Source organism: Stegastes partitus, unplaced genomic scaffold (genome assembly GCF_000690725.1).
Source record: "Stegastes partitus isolate 25-593 unplaced genomic scaffold, Stegastes_partitus-1.0.2 Scaffold414, whole genome shotgun sequence".
NCBI classification, from domain to species: domain Eukaryota; kingdom Metazoa; phylum Chordata; class Actinopteri; family Pomacentridae; genus Stegastes; species Stegastes partitus.
In genome coordinates, this window is record NW_007578145.1 from 273,714 (window position 1) to 292,855 (window position 19,142).

At 41.2% G+C, this 19,142-nt stretch overlaps 3 protein-coding genes across 4 annotated transcripts in view; 1 reads left to right on the top strand and 2 right to left on the bottom strand.

Annotated features, from left to right (window-relative positions):
- Nucleotides 1-184: 184 nt before the first annotated feature.
- Nucleotides 185-6,674, bottom strand: coil (coilin p80). Its single transcript, XM_008285730.1, has 7 exons — nt 6,420-6,674; nt 4,746-5,706; nt 3,363-3,452; nt 2,413-2,460; nt 2,206-2,275; nt 1,868-1,956; nt 185-571 (listed from the first exon to the last, which is right to left on the bottom strand). Exons 1-7 carry the CDS (start codon nt 6,668-6,670, stop codon nt 524-526), a joined length of 1,557 nt encoding a protein of 518 aa, XP_008283952.1. The 5' UTR covers nt 6,671-6,674; the 3' UTR covers nt 185-523.
- A 1,232-nt stretch (nt 6,675-7,906) lies between these two features.
- On the top strand, nt 7,907-15,356 carry scpep1 (serine carboxypeptidase 1). Its single transcript, XM_008285732.1, has 13 exons — nt 7,907-8,019; nt 8,426-8,565; nt 9,651-9,740; nt 9,839-9,994; nt 10,148-10,222; nt 10,684-10,756; nt 11,734-11,771; nt 11,861-11,989; nt 12,806-12,890; nt 12,995-13,108; nt 13,223-13,360; nt 13,546-13,709; nt 15,125-15,356. Exons 1-13 carry the CDS (start codon nt 7,959-7,961, stop codon nt 15,185-15,187), a joined length of 1,326 nt encoding a protein of 441 aa, XP_008283954.1. The 5' UTR covers nt 7,907-7,958; the 3' UTR covers nt 15,188-15,356.
- engase (endo-beta-N-acetylglucosaminidase) overlaps nt 15,311-19,142 on the bottom strand; it is a 14,502-nt gene continuing 10,670 nt past the window's right edge. The window contains exons 12-15 of one of the 2 annotated variants that reach the window (XR_520338.1): nt 18,578-18,677; nt 18,377-18,488; nt 15,635-17,736; nt 15,311-15,595 (exon numbers count right to left, since the gene is read on the bottom strand). Coding sequence is in view for 1 of the 2 variants with exons in the window: in XM_008285731.1 (XP_008283953.1) it covers nt 17,335-17,736; nt 18,377-18,488; nt 18,578-18,677 (614 nt within the window). In the remaining variant the exon portion in view is untranslated. Of the gene's footprint in view, nt 17,737-18,376; nt 18,489-18,577; nt 18,678-19,142 lie in introns of both variants that reach the window. The other variant, XM_008285731.1, reaches the window with a different exon arrangement.

The following is a 19,142-nucleotide window of genomic DNA, read 5'->3' on the forward strand; positions in this document are numbered from 1 at the left end:
TTTATGACTATTACTACATTTTAGGCTCTGTTTTTGTAGTATTTTCTTTTCTTCTGACTGCATTTTGAGTGGTTTTAACAAGGCAATTTCCCTACTGGAATTTCACAATATAGTTGTACAAAATATGACATAATAGAATATTACATTAGACTTTGGCCGTGTAGTCAAACCAGAAGATGCATTGTTTTATTAGAAAAAAAAAACATTTATTTAAGATTGATCCCAGTCACATTACTGTACAAAACATAAAATCCTTTTGTCTCAGGAAACAATCGCTCATTCCTGCAACATCATAAAAACAGCATTTCATATTTAAACCCAGTTTAAACGTAACGTTAACATTTTTCAATACAATGCAGGAGCTCTTATGAGCAGCGTGACGACTGATTCTCTTCACCTGGTCAAGTATTATCATAACCACTATATGCAAAAGTAACTCTCAATTGAACTTTGCTGAAGGATCCTAAAACTAATCCACCTGTCCCAACAAGGCGGACGAATACATTCACACTGTTGGTGGGATTTAAATGATCAGTCTTGGTTCCAGCAGAGACTCCCACCGTTCTGTCACCTGTGGGACGAAAATTAAGATTATTATTACACAAAGATTAAATGAATACGACAGGAAACCACCCCACGAATAGCACCTCAATGAAAACAACTGCTGCTTTCTGCATATGCAGCTGTTTTTTTTTTTTCAGCCCCCACCCTTCTCCTGTCTGGACGAGAGACTGAAAGAGGGGATCACTGGGTGAATGGGCTCACTCAAAGTAGAGGAAAGGATGCTAAAACCTGGGCTTAATGAGAAAAGAAAAGCTTTGGGTTTAACTGCTTGTGCTGACTGCCTGCGTCATTGTTGTCTCGGTTGTCTATTGACAGGAGCCCAAACACAATGCACCGGCTGTGATTTATTCGAGCACTTGAGGGAATAACTATTAATTCTTCAGTATCTCGCTTGTAAAGGTCGTGAACATTTTCTTTTCGTTTAGGCAGATATTAAAACTAATCACAGGTATTTATATGTGTTTACCTGAAGCCCCTGAAAACCTGCCTTTAAAACTTAACTTAACGGGGGAACAGTAACATACAGTCGTGACTCGATAATCCGACGCTAAATGTAAAACCTTCTTTTGTGTCGGATAGCAAGGCTGTCGGATTGTCAAGACGGAGGTCGAGATACAAGGAGGACTTGATGCTGGAAGGCTCATTTGTTGTTAATTATTATTCATAGACTAGTAGGGCTGGTCCGAATAGAACTTTCTAGTCTCTGGATATTCATGCCCAATTAATAGTGAATATCCGGCGTGGTTGGGGGACACTTCCACCCTGGGGAAGCGCTCCAACGGGGTGGAAGTGGCCGGAACGCACAGGCAGTACTTGGCTGTTGATGCCAGTTTAGGATAACGGTCACAGTTTTGTTTCCACCGGCACCATTCCCCTGCTGCCGCCATCATCTGTGTTTATTTCCACAAACACTGAGCACGCTCGCTGTGTGACGTCATCATGTCCTCTTCTGCACATGCGGGACACTTTTGAGTCGTATGAAGTTCACACAGCAGATCACATACAAGTCGCATTTAATTGGAAATGTGAACAAACTCGCAAAAAAATCGGATTTCACAAAAAAATCCTCATTGAGCATCAAGTCCTGCAGTCTGAACGTAGCCAATCTGTGGGATTGTTCAGTCAGATAATACGCCGTTATCCTTATTTGTGACATAAAATGTCATGTCGGAGTCAGAATCCAAGGCTGTCGGTATCTTAAGGCTGTTTTTCATGGGTTCTGTTCGCCTGTTGGATAGCAAGGTTTTCGGATTGTTAAGGGTCGGATTACCGAGTCACGACTGTATTACACAATAAGACCTACCGAAGATCCTCTGGACACGGCGTACTCGACTCTCTCTGAGCCATCTGGGTTCTGATAGACGAGGTCAAACTTGCCAGGTTCTACAGGAACTGGGGTAGAAGAAGCAAGTTAGGAGTAATCGCATTTGTGTGCAAACTAATCAAGTGAGTCGATTGCATTTAAAGCTGATTTCTGATAAGAAAATATTCAAAGCTAGAAAGTTTTCACTTGAATTTCCCCAGTATTTATCACTACCAGCGACTCCACCAGGCTGTGTTTTTTGCAAGGTTCAGATTGTTTAAAGAAAATCCAGCCCAATTTAACAAAAATGTATGCGTCAGTGGTGAAATGATCCCTACCTTCAGAGGAATGAAGCAGCTCAAGCTCAATCTGTTTGGTGGTCGGGTCAAAGCTCACAATCTTTCCCTCCTAAAACATACAGAAACATTAATATTTAGTAGTTTGAATAAACAGTTAAGACTTGATTTGCATTTGCTTTCCAAGCTCCTTCCCAACAGCGTGAGATTATTCGCTGAAGCGGTGGAAAACATTTTGGATAACTTCACCTTATATTCGGACACCTCTGGCGTGTAGTTCTCAGTCAGCTCCAGCAGCTGTATAAAGAAACAGGGTTTACAATCAGACACAGAGTTTTCTCTCTGGTTTTCACAAAAGTCTGATGCTACATGTAAAAAGATCAATTTACATTAAAACAGCATAAAAGTCAATATTGTAGTAATTAGGCCTCCAACTAAATATTGCCTCTAAAAAAATCTATGTAAAACACAAGACATTTGGTCATATATTGACTGCTACGTGTTTTAAATTACACTATCAGGACCTTAATTAACTGAAGAATCGTCATTTATTCTAGAAATTGTTAAAATGGCTGTTGGTTTTTGAAGCTTTTTAAGTCTTTAAACTGCTCCAGTATGTATGAAATGGCTCTCTGTGTGAGAAATATGGAAATGTCACTTCAAAGTATTAATGAAAACAAGATACTGGATTCACTTGATTGAAAACTGAAAGCCTGCTGCATGAACCAAAAGTGTTTTCTAGCTTCAGGTTGGTTTAAATGTCGACTTTGCGTTGGAGTGATGTCATGAAAATAAAATTGTCTTTCCTAGGCACTGGGGAGGTTTTACGAACAGGAAGAATTCATAACAGAATGAGCAAAATCCGACTTTGTTTGCAGTCGAATGTGTCACCAGTTCTACGTACGTCTCTTTTCGGGCTGCAGGAGGATTTTTGTTTCATTGCAGTGCTTCAAGAGCCTACTGGGAACATTTGCCAGCGAGGCTGAGTGGCAGCTCCGTATCGAGCTCTCTTAATACATTCATGCTGCAAAGACAGGCCTGTCTGTTGTCTGAGCTGGTGCTGCATTTATTCTTGCTCTTTTAGCTTCTCCTGGAGGCTTTGTGAGTTTCTGGGTCGGATTTTCACATGAACAATTAAACTTGGGCACAGTGTTAATAATAGATAAGGGACTGGGATTTACACACTACACCGGGCTTACCTTGAAGGCAATCTTCTGTCCAACCTGTGGAGGAGCAGCTAACAGAGGCATGGAGCTGTAGTCCCGTTTGGGGGCATCTTCTACTCTGTTCTATAAAGAGACACATGCAAGAAGCCAAGATATGATTACCGTCTTTTCATGCACAGTGTTTCATAATGGAAAGGTAACACAATAACTGTGTTTCCAGGTACACAACAGATTCAATTGTACTGCTAAGACAACAATAATGGAGCCAAGGTTGGAATTAATCCACTAAACCCCTCATCTCTACCAATAACTGTCCAACTGTGGCTGGGAACAGTCAAGCTTTGGATTTGTTCCATTTTTCCACATGTTGAAGCAGTAGCAGTGTGTGGACTGTAGCAACACTGATGTGGATTTAGCTGTGGGTGTATCTGCCATCAATTAAGCTGCACACATTAGTGTCATGGTGGCAACATGGCCAGCTGAAAATGGCTTTTTAAAGGCTGAATGTAAAAAAAATTAAAACAATAAAATTAAATAAACAATAAATAATAATTCCTTGATGGGGCTGTAGAATCAGCGGCAAAGTTTGCACCCAGGCTCAGAACAATGAATTATTCTGGGTTTTGTATAGAGGAGCTCTGAGGCTCTGTTGGAGGGAAATTCTCTGAGAGGCTCAGCAGCATCCAGGCTGCCAGCTGATCCCCTGAACCCTGTTTCTCTGGTCAGTCTTCACCTACAAATAGAAACAATAATGAGATTGTTTCTCTCAGTTTCCTACACCCTAATCATTTAAAATAGTTTCTAGTTTGTGTGTGATTATATGTTATTAAATGTCTGCTGCTGTCCACTGCTCCTCCCTGTCTAATGCTACTTGTCTTATATGATTACATTAAACATTACAGTTAGGTCATTTACACTCACATCTGACGACAGTGTGATCACTATTTTTGTACCTGACCATCATCATTTGTGAGTCAGTAAAAGACGAATGCTACCTGGCTAGCATCATCTCCATCAGGCATCTTTCTCTTCTTAGAGAAATATGTGAACAAGCTCATCTGAAGATGCAGTTCCATCATGGCGTGTAGATGTCAGCTTAATGCTATCAGTTAGTTTACTCATGTTTGCGACACTGAGTTGGCCCCGGGCCCAATTAACTCAAGATACCGATGTGTTGTGCAACGCTAGCTGGCCATCAATGTTTTGAGAAAGTCTATTTCACTTGCCTGTTAAGCCTGGCGCTGGACGAGACGTCACTTTCAAGGCTGCGCTCTCGCGAGTAATTAACGTCGCATTAACTCCATTATTGTGACTTTAACTACTGAACTTGGCCTTAGTGTTGAAGTCACAGTTATGGTATTCTTCACATGTATTTCTAGTTATGGACATAAATGTTGCAAATCCATGCAGACAAACCTGGAGGACCACTGACACGTTGGTTAGTACATCAGCCCCGTAGGACGTCTCCTTGGCTCCATTGTAGCTGGACTCAAAGGTGTCACTGGGCCCTCTGAAGCCATCACCCCTGCCCCTCTGTCCAGGACCACCACCACCACGCCTGCCTTGTCCCCGGCCGCGGCCTCGCCAAGGGGACTGACTGCCCAAACCACCACGGCCGGGCTGCAGCAGCGGCCGTCGGATAACCAGCTGGATCTCCTCTTCACTGTCTGAGTCCTGAGGAGGCCCAGCGGTGCCGTCGGCCTGCTTCTGTGCACAGTTTGTGGACTCCGAGACCGAAGGAGCTCGTTGAGATGTCGTGGGGGTTAAAGGTTTGTTTTTTGCAGGAATTTTCACACTAGTTTCTTCATCAGAGGACGAGTCTGTTTCAGAAGAGGACGACGACGATGAGGGAGGCTGTGATTTCTTCTGGGCCGGTTTGGAGATCGGAGGAGGTGCCTTAGCAGCAGCAGAAGCAGCAGGGGTGGAGGTGGGTGGTTTAGTCGCAGCTTTTTTGGGCGCTTCATCTTCCTCACCGCTGCTACTGCTGGGATCTGACGAGGAGGCTTTCTGTGTTTTTGTTTGTGCTACTGGGGGCTTCTTGGTTCTTGGTTTATCAACACTAGCCGGGATGTTTTTGGGAGAAGCAGCTGGTTTGGCGACGACAGGAGGGCTTCCCTCTGCCTTCTTCTTTTTCTTCTTCTCTGTTGGCTTTGCTTGTGATTTCTTGTCCCTGTTGTCACCTGAAACCAGCTTGGTACCCTCCTCCGCTTCCTCCTCACTCCTTTTTTTCCTCTTTTTCTTCTTCCACTCGACGCTCGCTCCGTTTTCGGCAGGCCCGTCCTCTCCTGTGGCTCTCCGTCGCTTTCTGCCGTTTTCGCTTGCTGCGTCTGGATGGACGTCGTGTCCGTTCACCTGAGCCAGACAGTCCACCTTCACCCTGGCAAGCAGAAACACAGCTTTAACCTTTTCTGTCAACTCTCGATGAGAACAGTTTTTTTCGTGTTTCGGATTTGTTCAAAGAAAAAGAAGGTCCACAAGCTAGATTTTCCCAGAGCTTTCGATCACAGGATGACAACAGAGCAAACTCGATCCACTGATGAGGACTGTGAGATGCAGTTAAAAGCTCTGGAAAAGCTATTAAGTGGAGCAAGAATAATAATATTAATGTTGAAATTAAAACCTTGAATAAGGACTCAAATGCTGTACTTAAGGGTTTATCGTGTGAAGTCTGGGTCACATTTAAAATCTGAGTTGCTAACGGCATCACCAAATACTTCTTCCTCTGAGCTGGTTTGACTTCAATAAATGTTCAAATAATTCTGTATCTCAACAAAAATATAGGTTTAGAGGGGAAAAAAGTCCAAAAGCTGAGTAGAGATTTCTACATCAGAACTTTATTTGATTCATCTGCTGTCCCTGTATATAAAACTGGATATGAAATAGTTCAAAACAGCTCCACCTGCAGCAGCTCCAACAGTCCCATGCTGCTGACACACCGAAGCTTCACTGTAATTAATCTAATGATGTGAAATATAGTAATCGATCAGTCACCAGAACTTCTCCTTGACTACTTTCACTACATTTTGCTGCTATTGCTTCCATACTTTAAATGCAGGACTTGTACTCGTTCATGTCGCCCAGCGGACTCACCTGACGCTGTCGTTGTCTCTCACCACGTAGATGCTCTCGGTGTGCGGCAGGTAGCAGTCCTCTATGAACAGACTCAGGATGCTCCGGCGGCTGAACTCGAACTTCTCCCGGATGACGCTCTCCAGGTCCGCCACCACGCGACACGTGTTCAGGTCCACGAGCAGCCAGCACATGCGACACGAGACCACAGCAGGCGGAGGGTAGTCAAAGTAGAGACGCAGGCGGATGAAGTTGCTGCTGGGCGCCGCCATGATGGATATCACAACCAAACTCACCGCTGCCGTCTCACCCGGCAAGACCCGGGACGACGCGCTCCCGGGCTTTTCAAAATAAGAGCGGTGAAATAAGTTCAGAAAATGTTTGGACCACTGTGACGTTAGCAAAAAAATCTTTAATAGCTATATAAACAACTCAGTAATAATAATAATAATAATAATAATACTACTACTAATAATAATAATAATAATGATAATGATAATAATAATAAAAGTAATCATTATAATATTATCGATACCTATTCACATTTTTGTTGTTGTTAATTTTATGTTATTATTACTGCATGACGTTGTCTTAATAAACAATAAAGTAGAATTTATTCTAATAAAGTTAATAACTTTTTGGTAAATGGCTGCAGATAAACAAAATCTATTTATTAACTTCTTAATAACATTTTCACATCTGATGGCTTTTTAGAAAATTTATGAACTTATCTTTTATTACCTGTAATAGGGGCCATCTAATTTCAATAATGTATGTCAAAAGTCATTCTTTAAAGAGGTAAAATAAGTAAACGATGAAATTAGTTACAACTTTCTGTAGTGCCTATTTTTACAATCAAGCACAATCAATTCCAGTTTTGCATGCTGCCTAGTAAACTATACATCAAAATATTAATTTACCCGAAATTAGGACCCAGTCAGAAATAGCGTGGTTGGCTCTTTGAGTTGCCTGTTATAAAGTTTTTTTTTTTTTTTCATTTATCGTATGTGCATTTATATTCATTTATTAATATGAGGTCTCTAGTTGTGATGACTTTAAAGTACTCAAGCATATTTTTTTTCTCTGTGGCTTTTATCTTGAAAGATTAATTTTTAAAGGTAATTTGGGACACGTGATTTTTGGCTGTCAGTGCCCTCTGGTGGTGTGGAGGCAGCTGTCACAAGTTGATACAGATCTAAATCAAAGTACAGAATATCAGGGTTTGGTTGGTTTTTATCGACAATTACGTTTGACTCCGTTTGAGCCAGATGTAATGAATAAATATGACAAAGCTGCTATTGTGCGGCCCAGAATCAAAGAGCTTCCCCAAAAAGAAAAAAAATTATCTTAGTTTAAGCTAGCACATTATTTATTTTTTCTTTCTGTTTAATTTATAGGTTGATTTCGCGTTTATAACAATAAACTGTAACTCGTTGTAAAAAAAAAAAAAAAAAAAAAAAAAAAAAGACATACGCGCCTCCGTCGGTCAGCTGACTCGGGTCTGGTCATGTGATTTCTTGTCACAGTGACTCTGCGGAGCGGAGCAGCAACACTTCAACAATGGTCCGGTCTCAAGCAGCTGAAACTTTCCTGGTTTTACTCGCCATTGCGGCGAATAAAGGTAAGATTTATGATTTATTCAGAGCTGTTGTACGGGTTAAAATGTAAGGTTTAATTTGCATCGGGACCTGCCACACTGGGGCTGGTAGCGAGGCTGCATCATAACTGGAAATATCTAATAACAGGCCTAATTTAATGTTTTATGTTAGGTTATGCTTTTTTAATTCCCCATTCATGTTACTCAAAAATCGACTGTCTGCCTGTTTGAGATGCATTTTAAATTGGATTTAGATCTGTGTACATGTTTTCCATCGTTCCTTCTACCTCATTCTTTGACTCAGCTGGCTGCTGTCTGTTATTGCTGATCTGATCCGACCTTCTTCCTCATGTGCTGCTTTGCTAAAATAGCATCAGGAAGTAACGCTGTCACTGAACACCAAGTTCAATTGGAACTGATTTCTGTGCAGGCCTCTCCGTCCCCCTGGATAACCACGAAGCCTGGGGCTATGTGGACGTGAGAGATGGAGCCCACATGTTCTGGTGGCTTTATTATGCTGACAGTCCCTCTGCTCATTACCAGGACCTTCCTTTGGTCATGTGGCTGCAGGTAAGATGCGATCAAATCCACTGATTTTCCTGCTGGTAGCTCAAAGATCAAACGCCATTGTTTCTCCATAAATCCAATTTGCAAATCACATGTGCTTGGGCTGGTTTTCCAAAACATCCTGCATTGTCCTCTGTGTGTCTGAAGTTGTGTTTCTCAGAAGTCTGAAGTTAAAGCATGCCAAAGGGTTCAATGTGTGAGAAAATCAGTTTGGTGTCCAATCCAACCCAAGTCACTGTCATCTATAGCTCACATTTAAAGCAAAAACCACTGCAACAAAGTGCTTCCCTGTAGAAAAATAAGATTAGCATTATAAATTGGCTTGGTAAGTTGGAATAGTCTGATTAAGACCATGTTATTTATGTATGAATTTACCTGAGTACTTTAAATATTAAGATTCAAAAACCCTTCCCAACTTTTAGATCTTTCTGTGTGGAGTTTGCATGTTCTCCCTGTGCAGCGTGGGTTCTGTCCGGGTTCTCCGGTTTCCTCCCACACAGTCCAAAAACATGTTGAGGTTAATTGGTGGTTCTAATAGACTCCAGCCCCCCGCGACCCTAGTGAGGATTAAGTGGTGTATAGATAATGGATGGATGGATGTCACAAGCCCCCTAATTTTATGACTCAAGGGTCTCTATTCACAATTTTAACCTACTATAAACTCACTACAATGGTGCATTTTTAGCTAATAAATCTATTTTTAATGGTTTATTTCAAAGCAAAAGAAGTCCCTCAACCCACAAAGGAACTTTTAGTTAATCTGTAAAATTCTGAATCCCTAAATTTAAATTTTATTTTTTTAGACAGCAGCTGAGGTGGTGTGACTGAATGAGTAACAGCCTCTATTTGTAGCTGCAGAGGAGGAACTGACAAACCCTCTAAAGCTCAGTCAGTCATCCTATAGCAATAATACTGCTGTGTAAAATACCAGATAAGTTTTACAACACACACAGCTTTCTCCAAAATTGACTTTGCAGACTTTCTTTATAATCTCTCAGATTATCGCTCATTAAATGCACTCGTGACTTGTGTGCCAGTAGACATCCCGTCCAAACACGATGAAGATTTGTTTGCTTGTGTGTCTTTAGGGGGGACCTGGAGGATCTGGAAGTGGATTCGGCAACTTTGAGGAGATCGGACCATTGAATAGGGATCTGGAGCCCAGAAAGACGAGCTGGGTAAGATGGTTAAATTGAATGTTTCAAAATAAATATTAAAACAAGGTTGAAATGGAGGAAATGCAGATTGATATGCGGATGTGTGTTGTCTCCTATAGGTCCAGGCAGCCAGTGTGTTGTTTGTAGACAACCCTGTGGGCACTGGATTCAGCTACACTGACAGGCCGGACGGTTTCGCTACTGATGTGGCCACTGTGGCCTCAGACATGCTGGTGCTTCTCGAGCACTTCTTTAGAACCAAGGCTGATTTCCAAGTAGGTTTTCCTACAGCAAGTACAACAATAGATCTTTATGATTGCTGAGGGAAATATCACATCCACCAAAATATGTGTAAACAGCCATGACTTCTTACAGTGTCCTTCACGTGGCGGTGATGAATTTGAGCTGATTGTTTTTATCCTTTACAGAATATCCCCTTTTACATTTTCTCTGAGTCATATGGAGGGAAGATGGCAGCTGCTATTTCCCTGGAACTCACCAAGGTCAGTTGACTGCTTGTTTTGGTCCGAATGTTTCAAATCGTTTTAGGAGAGCATTCAAGTCCACGTGAGCTCATTTATCCTGGAAATTCCCATTGTTAAAGAGCTGCCATTTGACCGAATGAGGAAACACATGATCTGAACGACTGTCAGACTGCTTGCAAAGGCTTTTTTATTCTGGAGAATAAGCAGTAATAAAATCCACTGCAATGGGATGTTTTCCACTTGTGTCTGACCAGAAGGTGGACTTTTTGTGAGTCATCTAGTATGATTGCAGTCAAGAAATGTTGGTCAATAAATGTAAAGGAGGCATAAATCTCCACAAGCCAGCAGTTTAATGCAGTTGAACACATCAGCAAAGGTCATTTGGAAAGTTCAAATCAACACTTTTAAACCATGACAAAGTACAACAACAGGTGCTGTGGCTCCAGTGTGTTTAATCGCTGTCTCTTCTCTATCTATAGGCCATAGCCCAAGGAACAGTGAAATGCAACTTTGCTGGTGTGGCACTTGGAGACTCGTGGATTTCCCCACTGGGTAAATATCAACCAGTCTTTAAACCTGTAGCTCCACCTTTGTTCATGTTTTTCAAATCAAAAACAGCTCCGTTGAACCCTTAGCGGCTTCAGAAGAAGGCAACTCAACTTCTCTTAGATTATCGAATACATCTCATCTTTCATCCAAGAGGCTTTCCAGTTTTAACTGGTGAGGGGTTGGGGTCACCCACCTCTCCTTCGGGGTGAATCGGTGCTTGTCTCTGAGTGTTGCTGGGTCATCTCCAACGACCAAAAAGAAGTGTGGTTGCCTTCGACTGAAGCACCAAGATTCCCTTAACCTGGAGGACTCATGATCTACATCCCACTGGAATGCTGCACATCTTGAATTTTTTCGACCACAATCATGTTGCCTCCTAAAGCATATCTATTGCCCACTGGAAAGCCCTTTGATGTAGATTTTCATCAATACATTAAATCAGAATCAGAAACGAGTAAAACAAAGAAAAGAAAAAGCCCCTATTCAGCGAGACCTCTGTTCTCAAAGCAGGTTGCTATAATTAGTTCAGTGGACCTGTTAGTGTAGAAATGTTGCTTTTGCACGATGAACCAGAAGTAATTAGATCGTGTGCTTAAACGTCTCATTTCAAACAATTCACGGTTGCACTGATGTCCCATTGCTGTGTTGATGCACCACTGTTGATACTGAGAGAGTATATGCTAGACCTCACTCGAGGTTTCTTTCAGTAAAATGTGCTGCAATATTAATCTTAGGAAGAGAAGGAATATTACTCCTGTTTGAACAAACGAGCAAACAATAAGAATCAATTTTGAATTTGAATTCAGTAATTCGTCCTTATTAATGAATTACAGACTTTTCTGTCTTGCTTTTCCCTAAAAAGTGAAAATGAAAACACCAGAATTTTGAAGGAAGTACAGTCAAGTTCTGCTGTTGAAATGTTTACCTTGCTTTTCGGATAAAATAGAGACCATTCAGTAAGACTTCTGCTTTATCCACAGACTCAGTCATGACATGGGGACCGTACCTCTACACTACCGTAAGTAACAGACAAGAGGACAAACGTCTCTCATTGTTGGTTTGAAGCCAAGCTGCCGTGTTAACTATGCATCTGACTTGCTGTGACAGTCGCTGCTGGATGATTACGGCCTGGCGGATGTCAACAATGCGGCAGGCGCCGTGAAGCAAGCTGTGGAGGCCCAGCAATTCTCTAAAGCCACCGAGCTGTGGTCTGTGACAGAGACGGTGGTGGAGCAGGTTGGTGCGACACCGGAGGGCTCACGGCAAAGGCTTGATGCTGTCAGATTTATGCTTTAGTGTAAATGGAGCTATTCATAGTGTATTATCAGTAGACAGAAAGAACTGTACACTGTAATACACTGTATAATGTAAAATTGCCAGATGTATGTTGTAAATTCTCAAGTATTTTAGTGTTAAAGATGATCTTCTTTAACAGAAATATCATTTTCGGTTAAGCTACTGTCAATAAAACACTGCTATTCCCACGTAGATGTTTCACATTAGGAGCCTTGCAGTGACTCAAATTCTGTAATCCACACCTGCATTTGATTTACAGCATCAGCAATAGGAGTTGGGTTTCACCGACAGTAATGTAGCTTTACTTGATGTTAGAGGAGAAGTGTTAATGGTTGGATTTTATTACCTTTATCCAGACAAGCAGTTTCTTCCTATTTACTGTCCTTATGCTAAGCTAAGCTAACTGGCTGCTGGCTATAGCCTTATGTATTTATTTATATATATATGTATGTATATAGCGCACAGAAGACAATCTTTCAATGTGACTCTTGGCAAAAAGCCAAGTGAATTTCCCAAAATGTCCACCTATTGTTTTAACAAGTCCACATTTTGGTCAATTTTTCAACTTGTTTAAGAAAATATTTATGATCTTTTTATTGCATGACGACTGGCCTCTATTTGGGAACTCTCTGTGTGTCTTAAACAGTTAAACAAGTTAAATCTTCCTGCTGCATTCCATCATTGCAACCCATTATAGATACAGAGATGATGTACTTTTAATGTGCTATTCTGTATTACTTTTGGTTTTCATGTCAGAACACCAATGGCGTCAACTTCTACAACATCCTCACCCAGGAGCCGGATGAGAAGCTCACCTTATCTGAGGGAGAAGACTACATCGGTAGGGCACCATGCCCAGTGATAAAATCCAATTAAACCTAAATCTGCATTACTCACATTTCTCCACTTTGACAGTTAACCAACTGTTCTTTGCCTTTCCACCAGCTCTGCAGGTACGACGCCACGTTCACCGCCTCCAGGGCAGATCACTGAGTGAGCTGATGAATGGACCAATAAGGAAGAAACTGGTCATAATCCCACAGAATGTCACCTGGGGAGGTATTCTATCTTGTAGCTGGACTGTGTCCCTTTAGATACTTTTACTCTACATTCTTGAATCATCTTTGAATCCATTCCCTTTTTTCCCCTCTACTATCTTTTTTTTGTGTGTAGGCCAGGCAGAAGAAGTGTTCAGCAACATGGCCGGGGATTTTATGAAGCCAGTGGTGGACGTAGTCGATCAGCTGTTGAACGCCGGAGTCAACGTCACCATCTACAACGGACAGCTGGATCTCATAGTGGACACCATGGGTAACTTACCTAACATGCTACATTCTGGGCCGCAGATGTGAAAATAAAGAAGACCTAAGGCAGGATCTGTTTGTTACATCTATGAGCTGATTCTAATCATCTCTGGCTCAACGATAAATGCCATTAGGTGTTCCATCTCTACGGAAAAGAGCTGTGCCACATGGATCTGTGCTTTTTCCTCACAGGACAGGAGATGTGGGTAAAACGGCTGAAGTGGAAGGGGCTTCCTAGTTTTAACCAGCTGAGGTGGACGCCCCTGGACGACCCGGCCTCCCCGGGCATTACTGGAGCTTTCTACAAGGGCTACAAGAACTTTGCCTTCTATTGGATCCTCAAAGCCGGTCACATGGTAAGACCCTATCTCGAAGGATGCAGTTACTAAAATATCTTCCGTTTAAGTGACAGACTCACCGCACTCCAAAGCAATAGATATTCACCTTGTGGTACCTGTGTGTATATAACTCCTGTTGGTCTTTGGGGCATCCTGATGCTAATGAATTAGACAATTAAGAAATACCAAGACTTTAGGACATGTACAGTTACATTTGGACCAAATTTAGCATGGTAATTATTTTTGATGCCTTGAGTTGGTCTCAAATACATGATCTGCTTGTGAGATGCAAAAGAAGATACTCAAAATGTTTGAAAATTTATTAAAAGTCAAACGTTCTCATTTCCAAACGTACCCCTATGGCATGATGCTGCCACCACCATGCTTCGCTTTAGAGATTGTACGAACCAAGTGATGAACATTGGATGTTGTTTGTCAGACAAAATGCTCTCAGAGACCCGTAAACTCCAAAGCAGGCTGTCATGTGCTGATGGTTTCATGCGGCACCTGCAGAAGTCCGGTAGATCAGAAGAGTGTTGTTTAGAAGAGAAAAGGTGATTATTAAAAGTGAGCTCAGTCCCATTTAAGGTTGTTCTTGCCTGAATGTGGCTGCTCCTAATGTAAGCTAACTTAAACAACAGCGGCAACAAATTGAAACTGTGAAGTTTACTCAGTCATTTTATCATTAAACACAAGGTATTCTTGAGCCACTAAAGCTGAAAAAAGAAATCAGCCAGACTTGTGGTTACTTGGTAAAATCCCCGCCAGCTGCGTTTTGATAAACATTGCAGAAAAGAAGCAGTTTCATCAAATTCACTCTTGAAAACAGTCTGCTTTTCCCACTTCCTCTGTCTGTGCAGTGCATCTAATGTGAGCCACAGGCTTCGATAAATGACAGCCGTCCTCGCAGTCCTGCCACCTTTTTCATCGTACTTCACTTTGCAGGCTTTTTAGTGGCTAATCTTGTTTCATGTAGTCTTTTAACACCAGTTTGGAGTCTCATAGTCCAAAAACAGAGCAAAATACAAGTTGGCATATTTTGCAAGTAGAGGAAAAAGTAGGATGTGAAATGGATGTTGTCTTTTTCACGCTATATCTTGCGTAGACATACATTTTTGAATCTGGAATTATAAATAACACAGTTAACAAGTTAACTAAAACACACATCTTTATTGTAGCACCTTTCACACAGAAAACAAACAGAAATATTGCTGAGTCATAACTATGCAATGAATCAATGGATATAATGTGACATAGAAAGCACAAATTGATTCTGATATCAGCTTGTATTTAGTAACTGATAAGCTCATCAGCTACTCCCTCAAGAAACAAAAAAATGAAGTAACATTAATTATGAAAATAGCGTGAGAATTTCAACATAAAAATATAAGATCACATTTGTTTTATTTCTATTCTTGTTTCTACCGTCACAGATTCCCTCAGACCAAGGACCTATGGCCTTGCAGATGCTGAAGATGATCACGCAGCAGAACTGATTCCCCCAATCTGACGCCAGCTGGAATGGCTCCGACAATCACAATAATCACATGATGTTTTTATATTTGTCTCCCTGCTAAACCAAATTAACAATCTTGGTTGATTTCAATCATTTTTTTTTTAAATTTCTGTCACAAGACCAATAAAGATGAGCTTTGTTTTTTTTAAGTGCTGCCTTGGCTTGTTCTCTAGTGTGGTGCCAAACAGTTTGAAAACAGTTCATCTAAGAACCTAAGATATGAGCACAGCCCTGTGCAAGTAAAAGTTTCTTTCGGTTTTGAATGTAAGTTGCAAACCTTAGATAACATGCACAGCCAAAATGGTTTACATCATTTTCACAATTGTCGATATATTTGGGGTGGTGGAAGAAAATTTCTTCAACTTATGATACTACTGTAGCTTCATGTCTGTTGTCACATACAAAAAGTTAATTAATAATCCAAAGCATAACATTTATGTGATACACACACCAGCTGCAGTTAAGGTAATTACACAGACATGCATATTGTAAAGCTATTTTTGCAGGTTTTTGGTAATGCAGGGTTCAAGCAAAGGTCCTTCTTGACCACAGCTAATGGACAGAATGCCATAAAGTTTTAATAGGGACACTCATCGTGGTCCCCAGAAGACAATTGATATGGATGTGGAGATTTTGGCTTAGATTGAAGTCTTGACTTGTGCATGTCTATGTAATTTGATACAAACTTTTTTACATCCACCTTTAAGATATAATTTGTTATTTAAATGATCTTATTACTTGTCCTGAGGCACTTTCATCGGATCAAACTGTTAAACAAGCAAAACTTTGGTTTTCAGTCTCATGTTAGCAGACTAACACGATGAATTTAGAGGCTGACTGTGGTAGAAATCCACAAGCTGACGTTAGCATTTTACAGTCAAGTTAATCCCACCTCTCAGAGCTGCGAGTTAATGAACACTTTCAGTCTTGTTTACAGAAAGCACATACACTGCAGTAAAACGCTGTGCAGTGAAGTAAAACCAGCCATGAGATTAAAGTGCATCTTTACTTTAAGTAACAAAAAAATCTAGTCAAAATAAAAACCTGCATAAATATTGACTGCCTTTACTATAACACACGTCTTCAGAAGTCACCCTGAAAAGAGGGAAATGGATGTAGGCATGTAAATTCTGAATAGAAAATACAGCAGAACTTAACTTCTGGTGATCACAGGTTGCAGAGTTTTGATTTTTAAATAGAGGCTTAATAATTCCTGTAGCACTTTTCAAAAACCCTATAATGAAAAATTTTGAAAATTTTCCCTTCGGTTAAACAATTTGTTTGCTCATCATTCTGGTTAAGTCAACGAAATTGAATAAATGAACAGTAAACAGATCATGAACAGTGTGTAAAAAAATACCAGTGATTTCATACAGCATATTAAGTATTGTATACACTCACTGAGCAGCACTATGTTAGAAACCATACTAACAGTGAGCAGCGCCTGTCAAAATAGCCTCAGTCCTTGGTGTTGTGGATTCCTTCGGCTGTTGGAGACGTTCCTTTGAGATTCTGCTCTATGTCGACATCATTGACATAATTTCTGATTTTTCCGAGCCACCAATGTTCCCTTTAGCTGCACATTTAAGCTGGAGATCTCCTGGAATTCAGACGTATAATTTTTCCCTTCTCGTACATACATACATACATATATAGATGATAAAGTGAATAGGGGGCATTCCTAAAATGCAGACTCGCCCTTTTAACTGTTTCTTTAGCCGTTAGTCCTGCTGTCATGGAGCTGCATCTGTGGACCTGATGAAAACTCTGTGATATGGTAGAAAGCTTTGGATTGACTGAAAGAGGTAAAACAAAGCATGATAAGCAATAATTCAAGCAGATTAACATATATTTGATCACAGCGTTCGGTCAATAGCTTCACTTTCATGTATCCAGAGAATGAGAAGAGCCAACAACTGTGGTGGAGATCAGCTCCAGCATACAGTTGACGGTTGTTAGAAGGCCTCTAAATCTGTCCTCCAAACTTGCTAAGCCAATAACAAATAGGTGAGGAAGAGCATTTAGGCTCCAACATGGAAATGCTGAGTTTTGCATCAGAGCTGCGATTGCAGAAGCAGCACCGATGAAAGAGTCGTGGAGAAGCACCGTTGAACAACTTGTGTAAAATCACTGCGTTACGTCCGCCGTGTAGCTGAGGCTTCTTCTTCCCCAGTGGCTCTCAGGAACGAGGAAGCCCTTCCTGATCACCGGCTCCACCACCAGCTCCAGCAGGGAGGGCGGCTCCGGCACAACCAGCTCCGTCACCCTGAACAGATTAGAATACGCCCGGCCCACCTGCACCAGCTGACCTGGAGGGATTCGGGGATCGGGTCCTCTCAGCCGTCGCCAATACACCTTGAAGTGGCGTACGAGATCAGTCGGGTAGTCCCAGCGCAGAGTGGCGTTGAGGCGCAGGCTGGGAGAGGTGGACTGTGGAGAGGTACCGGCACCTCGCAGCCAAACCACGTCGTCAATGCACAAGCCCTGAACCGGCTGTGGCTGCACCTGCAGACTGGCCACATCCAGAATCTTGTACGGAGAAACAGAGCAGGTGGGAGAGGATGGGTGAAGATGAATGATTAAAACGGGAGGCGTTATCAGAGAAAAGGAAAGAATAAATCTCTTGAAGAAGCTGCTGAAATTTTTGCAAACAACTGCAGTTGAAATACATATAAGTGTAAGTATGAAGTGAATTATCAGTTTAAAAGAAGGAGTTAAATAAAGACAAAGGAAAGATGAGCTGAAGTTTAGGCTGGGCTGTCAGTCTTTCAGTAAATAAAACAAACTGGAAAGATTATGACATTTAAAGTGCTGGCTGAGGTGTAATTACTGAAAGAACTTGGCATAAACTGAACAGTAAAAACTCTGGAAGTCGAAGGGGTTGAAGAAGGATTTTGTCCTTCAGTAGCAATGAATGAGCAGTGCAGTGCTCTCACTTATTTGAAACTCAAACATTAAATTCAATTAAAGAAAAAAGGGCTAATGTGCATGGATTGCAGTAGAAATACCTTGATGGAAATACTTTTTTCATTTGAACTTGATCTTTTGAAAAACTGACAAATTTCTAAATGCCAGAATATAACCCCCAAGACATCCCATTTTTACCTGCATCTCAAACAACACACAATGCATGAAACACATTGAGCACAACTGGCTCCAACAGTCTCACCATTATTTCTCCAACCCTGCAGTTGAAAGGAGTGTCCTGAGCTTCTCCATCCCGCTGGATCCTAACACACACTTCTCTAAGGACGCATCCATGAAGCTCCAGCTGTGAACACCTGACATAAAAAAGACAGGAAGTCCAGGAGTTTGAACTCTACAATGAAATCAAAACACCATTGCTAGCTGCTACTTAGCTGTTCCTTACCTGACAGTCCAACCGCCTGGATTCCAGTTTCCACACAGCTGAGAGAACTGACTCACTAGCTGGCTCCCGTCATCTAGTACTTCAGGGGACACACTGGTCACTGCAAACATAAATAAAAACATGTACAGTTACTGTTGAAAAGTGAGTGCACGCTGAGGTGAGCGATTCAAAGGAGCATCATCGGCACAACTTTGACACCTGAGAGTGTCTTTTGAAAAGCTTGGATTCAGTCTAACAGCACGAATCTTGTTATAATCAGGTTAATTTCTGATGGGTTTGTGTGATGATAAGAATTTAAACTTCCAAAGGGACTAAAACCTTTGCATATTACGGTACCTAAAGGTAAAAAGAATCTGCATGCAGAAAAAAATCCATGAGATCTTATACATGAGAATGTTTATATTCTTATTTTATTCTTTTAGGTTTTATGCTACTATACAGTATATCCCCCTGTGGAGAGAAACAGACTGTTGGCTCGTACAACAGGAATAGATTCCTTGTTAGTTTAAATTCTGCTGAAGAAAAAAAATGGGAATAAAAGAGAATTTGTGAAAGTGAGAAATCT

Excerpts from the sequence above, each read along its gene's own strand:
- coil (XM_008285730.1), bottom strand. The coding sequence starts at position 6,670 with ATGGCGGCGCCCAGCAGCAACTTCATCCGCCTGCGTCTCTACTTTGAC. Across the intron at positions 2,276-2,412 it reads CAGAGGTGTCCGAATATAAG|GAGGGAAAGATTGTGAGCTT; the intron begins GTGAAGTTATCC and ends TGTATGTTTTAG. Across the intron at positions 1,957-2,205 it reads GCTGCTTCATTCCTCTGAAG|TTCCTGTAGAACCTGGCAAG; the intron begins GTAGGGATCATT and ends CTTCTACCCCAG.
- scpep1 (XM_008285732.1), top strand. The coding sequence starts at position 7,959 with ATGGTCCGGTCTCAAGCAGCTGAAACTTTCCTGGTTTTACTCGCCATT. Across the intron at positions 9,995-10,147 it reads GAACCAAGGCTGATTTCCAA|AATATCCCCTTTTACATTTT; the intron begins GTAGGTTTTCCT and ends TATCCTTTACAG. Across the intron at positions 11,772-11,860 it reads GACCGTACCTCTACACTACC|TCGCTGCTGGATGATTACGG; the intron begins GTAAGTAACAGA and ends TTGCTGTGACAG.